The 15,125-nt window shown below is 45.1% G+C and overlaps 1 protein-coding gene across 1 annotated transcript in view; it reads left to right on the top strand.

Moving 5' to 3' along the window:
- Window positions 1–15,125, top strand: part of tmem144b (transmembrane protein 144b) — a 30,270-nt gene that overhangs the window by 2,289 nt on the left and 12,856 nt on the right. The window contains exons 2-9 of the mRNA XM_084332241.1: window positions 558–591; window positions 856–1,038; window positions 1,121–1,243; window positions 3,052–3,151; window positions 3,752–3,832; window positions 3,926–4,001; window positions 4,655–4,728; window positions 11,142–11,260. Of these exons, the coding sequence (XP_084188367.1) occupies window positions 942–1,038; window positions 1,121–1,243; window positions 3,052–3,151; window positions 3,752–3,832; window positions 3,926–4,001; window positions 4,655–4,728; window positions 11,142–11,260 (670 nt within the window). The 5' untranslated portion in view covers window positions 558–591; window positions 856–941. The remainder of the gene's footprint in view (window positions 1–557; window positions 592–855; window positions 1,039–1,120; window positions 1,244–3,051; window positions 3,152–3,751; window positions 3,833–3,925; window positions 4,002–4,654; window positions 4,729–11,141; window positions 11,261–15,125) is intronic.

The following is a 15,125-nucleotide window of genomic DNA, read 5'->3' as shown; positions in this document are numbered from 1 at the left end:
TGTTCATATTCAATTTGACTACCTTATACTGTCCGTAATGTTGCACCAAAAACGACCAAATCAAATTCCGTGAAAACTACTTGGCAAAAAGGACCACATTTCTGGTTCTGATTCTGATTCCAGCCTGAATATATAATTTAATTTCGCCTAAATCACGTGTTGTAGACTAATTGAATCCCAAAAGCAAGTGTAGCCTATATAAGTAGGCTAGCATTTACAACAACAACACATGCTTTCCATGTCCCTTGATTCCCTTCACGCCTGTGTGCAGCTGGACCCTAGTGCTCTTCTGTGCAGCTCAGGCCTGCGGCTCTGCAGATACACCCTACTCTGGGAGGCAGCATTCGATGATGCGCGGCGCTCAAATTGATTGGATAATTGGTATCACCTGGTCATCATCATCGATCCGAACTGTGGTGGAACCCTATACACCGCAAGTAACTGCTGCCGACGCACGAGGTTTCTGCATCGTTCAACGTTTCCTGGACTAACATAACATTTTTAACATGATCCGTGCACTTCTTGTTTTATATGTTGCCACGCAATGGACGGTGAAGTGCTGCGACACAGGGGAAATTGTCCACCAAGGAGGTGCGTTGGACTACATAGTGTGAAAAAGCTTAACATGTGAAGTTGCCAATCAATCATTGTTTATTTATGTAGCCCATTTCATACACAAAAACATCCAACAACTATGTCATGCACATAAAGAAACGATACAAAGTGGCCCGCCCCGTACACATGTACATGTAGTCAGCTAGAGAGAGTGAGAGACACAGCAGTCTACTTCATCCATCTCTTCAATGTATTCACTGTCATGCGATGCATAATTGTGTCTCATTCATGTCTATACAGGTGTCCAGGGTGAAAGGGACGTTGACACGAATGAAACGAACCCAGTGGGATCATTTAATTTCCCCCTCTTTATTAATTCGACCAATATGTCTGATTTTGGGTATGGCTGTGCTGCCAACTTGGCCGCTGTGTTTCTGTATGGAAGCAACTTTGTACCTGTGAAGAGGATAGAGGTGGGGGATGGTAAGCATTCACAACGTTTCACACAGTTTCTCTTTTGTAAATTAGAATAAGTATACTGAATTCCAATCTGTCCCACCTCCAGGAATGTTTTTCCAGTGGCTTAACTGTGCGATCATATGGGCAGTGTCTATGGTCGGGGACTTGCTGCTCCAGTCGCCCAAATTCTATCCACTGGCAATGCTTGGTGGTGTGATTTGGGCTACAGGTACTGTGTTGTCATGTTCTGAATTGACTTTATTGTGGGCACTTTGTTTGCTTTGTTTTGGTCTGGTGTGTGGAGATTATTTTATGATGTTATTGCTGGCCACATCCCCGGCTCTGCCAAGAAAGGTGTAGAGAATTCCTCAGTATAATAAGTTATTATATAATATGTAACTAAGTTGTGTACATTAGCATGTTTAGATGCATACAACTGGTCCTCACTAACTTCCAAGACCATTGCCTACAAATGTTAACAATGTCTACTCATTATCTGAAAAACCAAAACACTGGTGCCTATTATTTCTTGGATTGATTGGAATTGGTCCCTGGCTGTGACAAATTAGATGGGCTTCTTAAACAAAGTGAATTGTTCCTTTTTTAAAGCTGCAATAAATATTTTCTGACAGCATTTTTTACATTTACAAAACTTCTTATGACCACCATCAAAAGGTATATGGTGTTATACTTGCATGGCCAGTAACCATGTAGTCTTATTCCATCTATTTTCTTTGTTGACTAAACCTGATTGATTGATTGATACTTTTATTAACAGATTGCAGAATGGGTACAGTACAGCTCAATACATACAATTGTTAAGGGGATGCAGACCAGAGACAGACTTTCGTCTTGTTTACATCAGGGTCCCCCATTTTCAATTCATCATAACATATATGACATACACAACATACAGATAGACAGTACTGCTACATCTATACATTTATGACATACCAGATTTGCAAATACAGTACTGTTTGTGATACAAAAAGTGTCCAGAAAAAGAGTGTATATACATTTGACGTAGAAACTGTACATTGGAGGAGGTTGGGTAGGGGGAGCGGGGTTGGGTGGGTGGGTGGGGGGCTGTACATTGGAGGTGGGGGGGCACGGGACACTGTACACTGTACATTGGAATACTGACAAAGCCATACTTGGTCATTTACTGTACAACTGGGTTAGGACATTTGTAGGGGCCAGTTTCAAATTTCAGTCTCCCGTAGGTGTTTTTTGAGTGTTTTTGAAGGTGGGTAGTGATTCACATTCCTTTACAGCTTTGGGTAGGGCGTTCCACATTGATGTGTCATAATTGCGAAACGTCTTTAGTCCCTTGTTTGAGCCGAATCTGGGTTTAACATGATTTGTGGAGCTCCCTCTGGTGTTGTGATCGTGGTATTCACTGACCTTTGGGAAGTATTTTGACATGTACATGGGTACCACCTTGGTCGTGTAGTGTATCTTGTAGACCAGGCCCATTGCAAGTTGCTGTACTCTGTCGTCTACTCTAAGCCATCCTAGGTTGGCAAAGTGGGCAGGGGTGAGGTGGGTTCTAGGAGTCAGGTCAAGCAGTAGTCTGACTAGTTTGTTTTGGGATGTTTGTAATTTGTTTTTTAGTGCCTTTGAGGTGCTTTGATACCATGAGGTGCAAGCATAGTCGTAGTACCCTTGAACAAGAATCAAGTTCATTGGTTGACTTTTTTTATTACATTGGATGTCATTTTGTCACAGGAAAGATTAGCCTCTATGGCCTGTGCTTTAGCCCCACCTATTTTATAAACATGTGTATTTATAAAGTATTTTTTCAGCAAATATCTTAATATCAATATTTTTGTAGATGGAAGTATTTACCTACTACCTTGTTTAACAACCAGGAAATAAACAATGGCTCCTTGCTTCCCTCTAGTGTACCATGATTATTACAGCGTTTAAAGACTATTATTGTGCAGTTGTTAATCAGCATTCCTCCTCACTGCTGCAGAATGTAGAAACCTGAAAAGATGCATGTGTCACTAACCACCACGTTTGCCTCGTCCACAGGTAATATCACAGTTGTCCCCATAGTGAAAGCCATTGGACTTGGTCTTGGCACTTTAATTTGGGGTTCCAGCAGTTTATTGGTGGGCTGGGCAACCTCACGGTGAGTCACCTCTCCTCTGGTTCCTCACCTCTCACTGTTAAAAATAATAATTAATTCCCTGAATATACAAATCTCAACCTTTTTAAAATTATAAAGCTTTATTTACATTTGTTGAGCTTTGACATTTTCACATCCCATGGAGCAAAATATATAAGCAAAAAATGCAAGCATCTTAATATTTGTACCTACTTGATACACATAAAAAAAAAAGTACTTCGCCCATATGTAAAGATCTGTTGTAGAGCTACATTTTAAGAATAACAATTTTTTTTACCATGTCAGATAGAACTGTATAATGCCACGGTCCTGAAATGTCTTTCTTATGCCATTTGGTGGATGTTTTTATCCAAAGCTCAAGTCAGTTCCACCTGTTCACACATTTTCAGTATGAGAGACTCCAGTGTTATTGCCTCGCTCTGCCCATTTGACTACACAGAACCACGATGAATGAAGTACATTGTGGCAATATATGTAGGATACAATAGGAATGCCATTTGCCTGTCTGTAAATTAAGCTGAAAATGAGCAAGATATATTAACTTTGTTTACGCTGCTACCACCATCATATTAAATGGAACGAATGTCCTCCCTCTTATCAAAGGTTTGGCTGGTTTGGGATCGAACCAATGGATGTTTCCAGTCCAATATTGAACTATTGTGGTGCTGGGCTGTGTTTACTGAGGTAAGTCATCAAACATGGTTGCTGTTGGCAACCATTTAGATTTTTCTTTAAGAATCTCTGTACGAGAGACGGCTGTGGTATTGTTTGTTACAGCGGCCTGATCTTCTTCTTTGTGAAAGCTGATGTGGAAATGCGTCCACGCCCGGAATCAACGTTGCTCATCAACCGGGTGAGTGGACTAGTTGTGTGCAGTGTTTTCATCTCTGCTTTTCAGTGTGAAGAACTACTCGTTTTATACTACACCTGTGATCACTAGGCAAATCTATTCAATAATATTTTGTCAAGGTAGGCTATAACGGGAAGCAGGACTTCTGACAGTAGGTGCATAGAATGCAAAATACTCTTGTCTTTTTGCAAGGACATCGGTCAAATATACTAACTACTGTAACAGAGTGGATTTGAACCTGGAACCATCGGATCCACAGGCGGTCACACTAACCAGCTGACCCCTTTAGCAGGAGCTGGTTGACTGTGACCAACTCATTAGTAGTTTAGTCATCCTCCCCTCAAGAAGTGCATCCTTGCATGTTATTTCGTCCATGCGTGCACTTTCCCAGGGTTAAGGCACTGAGATCCCACCCCCATTGCTACATGAACCTGGATACAGATTCACAGGGCAGTGAGATCCCACCGCTGTCACCAATGTAACCGACTGGATTTGAACCTGGGATCTTAGGATCCACAGGCGGCCTGGCCTCATTAACCAGCTGAGCTTTAAAGGGTCAGACCCGTTAGCAGGTGCCGGTTGACTGTGACCGACTCGTTAGTAGTTTACATTATTATTTGCATACTTACTAATAACTATTTGTACTTTCTTTGTAGAGTGTGGACCATTATGGATGTAGTTCCACTGAGACGTGGATAGACATCATAGGATCCAAGACCAGACGTTTCATGTGAGTAGTCGTCAGATCTCCATGGCTCATTGCTGTTCTTTATTTGGTCTGTTGGTTTGAGGACCCCATGAAATGCTGTTTCAAACATGTTTGACTTCTGTGGTTTTGACGTGTCTCTGAATGAAACGGAATGTTATGTGCATTGGTGTATAATGTGTGTTTTGGTAGATATCAGCCTACCCTTCACACTGTCATTGATATTTAAAAGGGGTGGAAACGGACTCCATGAAAAGTCGCTGGAAGTAGGTATCACCCTTGTGAAAACCAGTGCCTTTTTTATTTAGCTAACATCACTATTACTTGACTACATACCATTGAGCATCAACCGATGAAGTGATGTTGATGTTGGCCTTTACTCCACTGAGAACCAGTAGGAATTCAAGGGGAAGTGGTATTATTTTCAAATCAATAATCAGATTGAATGATTAAATGATTTTATTTAATTTAATTGAATGATTAATGAGTTGGTGACTCATGCATTAATTCAAACTTTATTTAATCTCAAAAGATCAAAGCCCTTATTTACAATAACAAAAACATGGGAAAATAGAAACTACCGGTAATTCTAACAACTACAGCCTGGGGTTGTTGGTGATTAAAGATTGAAACAGATACTGAGTTTTAACACTTTGAGTGCCGTGCTGTTTTCGGGCCCCATCTATTCAATGCCATGCTTTAAAAGATAGGAGTCCGCCACCTTGTTTGGAGAGCTATAACTATATTCTATATTATAGCTATGGATACAATACTATGGTCATTTGACAGTGACTTTCTTCCAGTCAAGATGCAAAAAAGAGATAATTTGTCCATGCATACATTCGCGCATTATACCGTGATGAATATAAGTGTTTTTAGATCGGTCTGGGGTAATTCCTGAAATGCTGAGGAATAGCCTTATTTCTGTATTATACTATAACCGTTGCCATTTCTTAAATCAAATCTATATTATGTTTCATCATGAATGCATGAAAGGGGGGGGGTAATGCTTTGATCCCCACCAATGGCATACGTTGTGGACTAACGTTACACACACGTTCGGATCGAGGTGAAGACATGCTTGGATCAACGCAAGATTGATATCGTATAGCCCTTACCATGACTAGGATGTACCCCAAAAAGAATATTCCAATTATCTGATAGCAATTCCAAGTATTGATGTCCATCGTGTCGCCAACATAATCCACCACACATCATGCGTCGGGAGCATTTGATTCTTCTCAATCCGACCGTTATAACCGCTCAGCTTGAACAAAAAAAAAAGCGACCTGGACCCATTAGATCGACGCACAGGCCAAGATACAAGGTTTCAAAGGGTGCTCGATACCGCCGTCTATCTGGATGCGGCCGGTATTGCACTTTGGCGACCTCAGACTCATTCCCTATGGTAACAACAGGCTCCCTGGGTGGATAATGAATAAAAACATTGAAAAAAAGGAAAAACGACCCAGAAACGACCTAAGTCATTTTTGGCACTGAATGTGTTAAAGGGGAACTCCACTTTTTTTGGAAATTAGCTTATTTAACATCTTCCCTGGAGTTAGACAAGAAGATGCATACCTTTTTTGTCTCTGTGCGTGCATTTTAGCTTTGGGAATAGACGCTCCGTTAGCATAGCTTAGCTTCATCACTGGAAGTGAGGCAGGACGGTAGCCTTACAGTGTATTGCAAGGTCTGACATTGACCAAACTTGATATGCATGACCTTGGTGGGCTCTAGGTCAACTCCTGAAAAGGGGGTCAATGTCAGACTTTGCAATCAAAAGTTAGGGGGCTAATAACCCTTGCCATAATTTCAGTGCGCCCCCTAACTTTTGATTGCAAGGTCTGACATTGACCCCCTTTTCAGGAGTTGACCTAGAGCCCACCAAGGTCATGCATATCAAGTTTGGTCAATGTCAGACCTTGCAATACACTGTAAGGCACTGTAAGGCTACTGTCCTGCCTCACTTCCAGTGATGAAGCTAAGCTATGCTAACGGAGCGTCTATTCCCAAAGCTAAAATGCACGCACAGAGACAAAAAAGGTATGCATCTTCTTGTCTAACTCCAGGGAAGATGTTAAATAAGCTAATTTCCAAAAAAAGTGGAGTTCCCCTTTAAAGTGCATTGTAAGATATGTCGGGTGTCTGGGTTACAGAAGCTAAAAGCAGATTTCCCAAGTTCAGTCATTTATTGAGACCTACCAGATGGGTGACAAATGAAAGGAGAAACCAACAAAGTGTCTTAGTAAGGTACCAGAACAGCTAATCTGGAACCCTACTGGAGGGATGAAAGGCGATTCTTCCAAATGTTATTCCATGATCTGGTGTTTTGATGATAGTGGTAGAGAGCGTGGTCTAACATGTCAGTCAAAAGACTCCCATAGGTGTTCAATTTGGTTGAGATATGGTGACGGCGAAGGCCATAGCACATGATTCATATTATTTTCATACTCTTCAAACCCCTCCTGCCCTGTCGATTTGTGAAATTGTCATCCTGGAAGAGACCACTGCCATCAGGATAGGAATGTTCTTGTCCTGCCATCCATTCCCAAAATAATGAATCGTCACTTGGATATTTTCTTCTTGCCGTCTTGATCCAAAATTTGGTAAACTGGGCCTTCTCAGCAGTTTTTACACCAGTGTGAGATTAATTCCTTAACCCTCTGAGACCCGTATATGCCCCCAGCCGACATTACCGTCTTTGAGGCTGTAGCACGCAACATTTGTAAGCTAGTGTTACAAGGCAAGGCAATCGACCTAGACTCGGTTGTTTCAGATTCCCAACACCATAACGCAGCAGGACAACCGATGAAGGTGTAGCAGAGGTACATCTTTATTTGGAAATTAAATCGCATAGATTGGTGTGTTGAGGAGACCCAGCTGAGTAGTCAAGTGATGGAGGAGTAGAGGACGAAGCTGAAGGGTGCAACTGAAGCCACCATCGCCGGGAAAGGAAGGACTGCCAGTTTCAAGTTTTCAAAGTTTGGTTTTATTTGTTACATAATAAAGTACATGTACATTACAGTGAAATGCTTGGTACTGTATGAGCCCCCTGAGAATGTGCTTCATACAGTAAAAAGAATATAGTCCAAACACTATACAAAAAAATATACAATATACAAACTAAATTACAATTGGCTGGGCTTCCATTATAAAGCCCAGGTATGTCTCTCTGATTTCATCATGCACCTATGGGAAAACTAGCAGAGGGTTGGGGGAGGCGCCCAGGGGCCGCCTGACAGCCAATCCCCAGGTCATAGTCTGTTCCACAGGTGCGCCCAATCACATAAATTTGTCATTAGCCGTGGGAGAGATGTCCTGCAACACATAATCGTTCATAGTTGCGTCTTTCATGCAATATTTCACAGTATAGGCAGTATGTTCCACGGCTCAATACATATTCAAGGGCAGCAAGGAGGAGCCCTGTCCGGTTGACCTGTGACACTAGCGTGAAGGTAGTGGTATCATATGAAGCTACATTAGACAACCTTGTTGTCTAATGCTAAGTAACGCGTAAAGTTATGCCCACTTTAAGACTTAATATTTTTTATAATTTTTTATTTTTTTTTACCTCTAGGATAATCGGAGCTTCATAAAACTTAGAACCATAAACCTCAGGCATTCAGAGAATATATGTTGTACCTACTGTACATTTATTGACGATAAGGGGAGTTTTCGTAGCTATTTCCAGAACAGAAGTGCTCGCCATCCAATCACCAAAAAAATGCCATTTCTACAGAAATCTCCAAATGTCAAAGGTTCTTGATACTTTTATTAGGAGACTCTCTTCTCCACTGTCAAGAAACTCTTACAACCCCCGGACAATAACTCACTCTCCTCCCCTGACCTCTGCAACCCGTTTATCCTCTTCTTCAATAATAAAGTATCTCTAATCAACAGCTCACTGACTGCCCGCATCGCCAATTCCCCCACCCTCGCCCCCCCCACCATCATTTTCCCCCCACCTGACTCCATCCCTCCCACCCCTTTTACTGCCTTCGCCCCAGTCGACTCCTCCTTCATCATGGACCTCATGACCACCTCCAAGACCACTACCTGCTCCCTTGACCCCCTACCCACTACTCTCACCAAAGCCTGCCTCCCTGCTCTCATCCCCCACCTCACCGCCCTTTTCAACCAGTCACTATCCCTAGGCCACGTCCCCTCCCCCTATAAACTCGCCGCTGTCACCCCTGTCCTCAAAAAACCCACTCTTGACCCATCCAGCCTCTCTAACTACCGCCCCATATCCAATCTTCCTTTTTTCTCTAAAACACTGGAACGCATTGCTGCCTCCCATCTCCAGTCCAACACCCTCTATGAACCCCTTCAGTCTGGCTTCCGTCCCGCTCACAGCACCGAAACTGCACTGGTTAAAGTTATCAACGACCTCCTCATCTCCGCTGACTCCGGTGCCCTCAACATCCTGATCCTACTCGATCTCAGTGCAGCCTTTGACACAGTGTGTCACTCCATCCTCTTCCAAAGGCTGCACCAACTGGGTGTTGAGGGCACAGCACTTGGCTGGTTCTCCTCCTACCTCACAGACGGACACCAATTCATCTCCCTCTCCGGCCACACCTCCTCCCCCTCCCCAGTCACACAGGGGGTCCCCCAAGGCTCAGTCCTTGGCCCCCTGCTCTTCATCTGCTACATTCTCCCCCTTGGTCACATCATCCGTAAATACCACCTCAACTTCCACTGCTACGCTGACGACACCCAAATCTACATCTGTATACAATCCCCCCACAGCCCACCCCTCAGTCACATCGAATCCTGCATCACCGAACTCCAAACTTGGATGACTCACAACTTCCTCAAACTGAACAGTGACAAGACTGAACTTCTCATCATTGGCACCAAAACCACCCTCACCAGATCCGGACCCATCACACTCACCATCAACGACTCCACCATCACCCCCTCCCCCCTAGTCCGAAACCTCTGTGTCCTCCTTGACCCCACCCTCTCATTTGACCCCCACGTCCGCTTCATCGTAAAAATATCCTACTTTCACCTCCGCAACATCGCAAAAATCCGTCACTGCCTCTCCCCCCCTGCTGCTGAATCCCTCATTCACGCCTTCATCTCCTCCCGCCTGGACTACTGCAACTCCCTCCATACTGGTATCACCTCCCGCTCCCTCCATAAACTGCAAATGGTCCAAAATTCAGCCGCCTGCCTCCTCATTAACACCCGGTCCCGCGAACACATCACTCCTGTCCTCCACTCCCTCCACTGGCTCCCGATCAAACACAGCATAAACTTTAAAACACTACTCCTCACCTTCAAAGCCCTCCACAGCCTGGCCCCCCCCTACCTGACTGATCTCCTTCTTCCCTACCGCCCCACTCGTTCCCTCCGGTCCTCCTCCACTGCTTCCCTCACTGTCCCGACATCCAAGCTTAAAAACTTTGGAGATCGGGCCTTCTCTCGTACTGCACCCCGACTCTGGAACTCCCTCCCCCAGTCCATCAGAGACTCTCCTACACTCTCCACCTTCAAAGCTCGCCTCAAAACCCACCTGTTCTCCCTTGCCTTCAACCCCCCCCCACCCATAACCCCCCCCCCCCCCCTCCAACCTGATTGATGTCTGTCTCCAGTCTTTTTTGTGCTACCATGCTGTCTTCCCTGTTCCCCCCATGGTCTCATGTTCCTTTTTGTCTTGTTTCTTGTTTCTTTGTTTTTGTTTCTTTGCTTTTGTTTCTTTGTTTGTACTCTTGCTCCCGACTATTGTCAGCGACTTCGGGTTATTGAGAAGCGCTATATAAATTAAATGAATTATTAATTATTATTATTATTAATTGAGCTCTGCATTAACATTTTCCCCAGTGAATCTTTTAGTTACATCAATAGCCTATTGTGCTGTTAGAACAGTCCTAAGTTTGTAGCATAAGTATTTCATGAGACATTTAACATCCATTTCACCAATGTCATCTGCTTTAAACCAGGAAAATATAAATCTAGTGATCTATGCACAAAAGCGATAAACTTTTCCAGCTAATCTTAGTTACAAGAAGATTGTATTAAGCAGGTGAAATGTCAGAGGACTTAATTTGCTTAATCTTCACAGGTCTTTACACCGCGGTTGAAATGCAGATGCCAATGGAGGAAGGAACAAAAAAGTACCATGAAATGTAGTTCCTAGAGCAGCTGGGTGGCGTAGCGGAGATTGCGCTCGTCACCAATGCAAGAGACTCCGGTCTCGACTCCCCGAGTCAGCGTTGCCTCCGGCTTGGGCCAGTCGTCATACTATCTCAATTGGCAGAGGTAGTGGGTGGAAAGTTGATGGGTGGGGATTGGACTTGTAAAAATAGAAAATAAGCAGAAAAAGTGGATAAAAAAAATTTTGTTCCTAGGACTAAAAGTTCAGGGTAATTTTGGTGGAAATGTGCCTCATGTCACACCCATGTCTTCCTTGTTCCTCCCCCCAGAGGCTTCCTGCTCGCGGTGTTGTCCGGCCTTCTGTACGGCTGTGCCTTTACACCCATCCTCTACATTAAGAGCCATTCCCTCTGTCGTGACAGCATGTTCTATGGTGCCAGTGTTTACGGTAAGAAGGTTCTCAGGATTGGTGTTCCAAGTGGTTGTGTTTTTGTGGTTACAGTCTGAACTTTATTTAATTTTGTAAATGTATCCAATTGCCTATATACCTTTTTGAATGAAACACTTTATTTAACAGATTGCAGAATGGGTACAATACAGTACGGCTCAATACACACAATTGTTAAGGGGATGCAGACCAGAGAAAGACGTTTGTCTTGTTTACATCAGCTGTAAAGGAATGTGAATCCCTACCACCATTCAAAACCAATCTTAAAGAGCACCTACGGGAGGCTGCAATTTGAAACTGGCCACCCTAACTGTCCAAACCCCCCCACCCCCACCCCCTCCTAATAGACAGTCTCCTCCCCACTGCATGTATATATCCCCTTAACAATTGTGTGTATTGAGCCGTACTGTATTGTACCCATTCTGCAATCTGTTCATTCAAAGGTATATAGGTAATTGGATACATTTACAAAATTAAATAAAGTTATGATTAATATTTTATTGTATAATATATGTTTATATATTATATGACAGTCTGACTTCAGGCAGTCATGGATTGCAAATTGCAATCAAATATTAATCATAACTTTATTTAATTTTGTAAATGTATCCAATTACCTTTTGGTCAGCTAAAATGGGAGGACAATAATAATAATAATAAAAGGGCTACAGTTCTACATGGCTCACCTGATATGGATGTAAACATCATCAAATTAAAGCTCAGTCTCCACTTTAACCCCAAGTCATTGTTTAATTTCAAATCCAATGTGCTGGAATATAGAGCCAAAACAACATCCAATGTGCTGGGAGTATAGAGCCAAAACAACATCCAATGTGCTGGAGTATAGAGCCAAAACAACATCCAATGTGCTGGAGTATAGAGCCAAAACGACATTCAATGTGCTGGGGAGTATAGAGCCAAAACAACATCCAATGTGCTGGAGTATAGAGTCAAAACAACATCCAATGTGCTGGAGTATAGAGCCAAAACAACATCCAATGTGCTGGAGTATAGAGCCAAAACGACATCCAATGTGCTGGAGTATAGAGCCAAAACAACATCCAATGTGCTGAGTATAGAGACAAAACGATATTCAATGCGAGTATAGAGCCAAAACAACATCCAATGTGCTGGAGTATAGAGCCAAAACAACATCCAATGTGCTGGAGTATAGAGCCAAAACATCCAATGTGCTGGAGTATAGAGCCAAAACATCCAATGTGCTGGAGTATAGAGCCAAAATAAAGACGTCACTCACTGGACTCAGACTTACAGACTGCACTGTGTGAGAGAATATATATATATTAATTTAATATATATAATGTGTGCATGTATGTTTTGCCAAATTAGAAATACGTCACCTATAAGCACAACTCTGCTTAGATATTTGCTGAAAGAGATTATTGAAAATATATTTTGTGTATAGATCACTTATCAACTTCTAATACGACTGACGCATAGATCTAGTTATATTATCGTATAGCTTACGCTCTGCTCGTAGTGGAACCCTATCCCTTTCAATCTAATTCTGAATAAAATGTCTTCACATGTACACACCCATCCGCCTGGCCACACCCACATCCGCTCCTCTACATAAGCGGGGGGACGTGGCCATACTAACAGCTCCTTCCCTATTTTCACCACCGACAAGTGTCTGTATACACCACTTGAGTTTAGTGCCGAAATAGTTGTTGGAAAGGAGCTACGTGGACATTGTATCTTATTTTTCTCTCTCGCCAATTTACGAGAAAAGCTAAGACATAATGTTTGCACCTTTCGGAGGGTTTGGACGCTCGCAACGTCACCCTTCACCAGTGCTTCTCCATTGCCGCGTGGGGCGTCTCTGCGGTCGTGACGGTCAGATATGCCCGGGGCGGCGCCCGGTGGTGAGTTTCCGTTGAGCCTCCATCTCCCGTGAGATGGCCTGGTTCCGGCCCTGGTTCCCCCGCCAGTGGACAGCTCCTCTGGTGGATGGGGATTTGCGACGCAGACTCTTCGCCTCTGCTCGCTCTCGTCGTAAGGCGGCGAGCAGCAGGGGCGAACGGCCGGGCTTTGATGTTGTGCTGGAGCCAGACGAGAGTTCTCTTGCCTCGTCTCCATTTCCGATGGAAACTGAGGATCATATGGAGGGGGCGAGAGCTCTCTTGTTCGAAGCCCCAGTGGAGACGTATCACTCTCCCCCTCGGGGAATGGCAGGGAGTGTTGCGTCTCCTTGGGGTCCCTTGTTCTCCGGTGTTGGGTTAGAACCTCCGACCCTGAGACAAGATGCCCAGCTATCTGCCGCGTCGGATGGTGGCGCCCGTGGCACTGTGGCAGCCTCCCGTACGTGAGGGACGCGAGTGACGTGGAGGGAGGTACGCAAGGGGAGTTTCTTGCCTTGTTCCACGAGCTCATGGCGGCCACGGCAGCCGCTAATGGCGTGGCGTTGCCGCAGCCTCTGCCTGCACCTGTTCCTGATGACATGATGGGTCATCTCTGGCAACGTCGTCCTGTGAGAGAGACGGGCGTTGTCTGCCCATTCTTCCCGTCGATGGAGGCCTACGTGAAACTGGGACAGGTAATCTCCCGCATTGTTGGCCTTACCCCCGCCTACGTGCCAGTCACGCGGGTGGCGGGTTTGGTCCAGGGGCTAAAGGACGGGGTGCCTCCGCTTGATAGCCCGATGGCATCCATACTTTGTCCCGAAATGGTGTGGGAGCCGTTGCGAAAGCCGGTTCCCCAAGGGAAATCGGCTAGGCAGATGGCCAATTGGAGTGACCAGGTGTACATCACCCGCGACTCAGAGCCTAACTGCGACTTCCAACATCGCGCAGCTAGCGCGCTACATGTCGGGGATGATGGCGGGCGGGGCGGTATTGGATGACCATCAACAATATCTTCACGCCCAGGCAGCTGGAGCCATCCTGCACCTAACCCAGCTGCAGGCGATAGCCGCGGGGAAGGAGCGTGCCCTGGCCACTCTATCCCAGCGCCACCTTTGGCTGGAGCAGGTGCCAGAGCAGAAGAGGATTCCCTTGCTCACGGCCCCCCTCTCCGATGCTGGGCTATTCGGGTCAGCCATGCAGCAGATGACGGCAGCCTGCAGAGAGATGGAGGAGGAGCGTTCTGTGCTCCAACCCCATTTCCCCCGACCCGATGCCACCGGTGATATCCGGAAAAGGACCGCGACCACCACCGCCGCCACTATTGGACCTTCGGCGAAGAAGGCCAGGAGTGGAGGGAGTGCCTCGTCCGCTGTATCCAGCCGCCCCACGCCCGGAGGTAACGGTAGGGATCGACGTGACCAGGCTCCCCAGAACCGGTCCTCCGGGCCGGCTCCCCGTAGGGGCAAACACTGCTCTGCATGTGGCAGGTGCCGCTAGTGACTCCCCTGTTCGCCCCCCCCCCCCCCCCCCCCCCCAACATATGATTTTGTTGTTAAATAAAAAGTCCCTCCTGGTGAGGGACTGTTTTTCGTTACAAAATGTGTGTTTATTCACTATATATTGGGGATACGATGTATAAACCCTCACCTAGCTGTGGGGTTGTGTGTTGCTTAGGGAGTAGGACAGTTTTCTTAAATTGTTTTCTGGTCGCTATATATGTGTGTGCTTAGCAAGGCCTGTGGCTAGCACTCGGTCGAAAGACTTGTCTTCCCTCATCATGAAGAAGACTGTATTCTTCTTGCAGTAGTAAGAGTGAACTTTACCTTTTTTAATGAGGGGGCTGTGTGTATTCTGTTACGTTTGGGAAACATGGCACCGAGTCCACAACCAGGTTAGAGTGTTAGCCTACAGAAGTAATCACATATGTAGCTTGTACCGAGGTCTTTTGACCCTCTCTTTAACACTTTGAGCGCCACGCCCGAGATTTCTCGGGTTTACCC

Source organism: Notolepis coatsorum (assembly GCF_963971535.1).
Source record: "Notolepis coatsorum genome assembly, chromosome: 16".
NCBI lineage: Eukaryota > Metazoa > Chordata > Actinopteri > Aulopiformes > Paralepididae > Notolepis > Notolepis coatsorum.
This window is presented reverse-complemented; position numbering and strand designations above follow the sequence as displayed.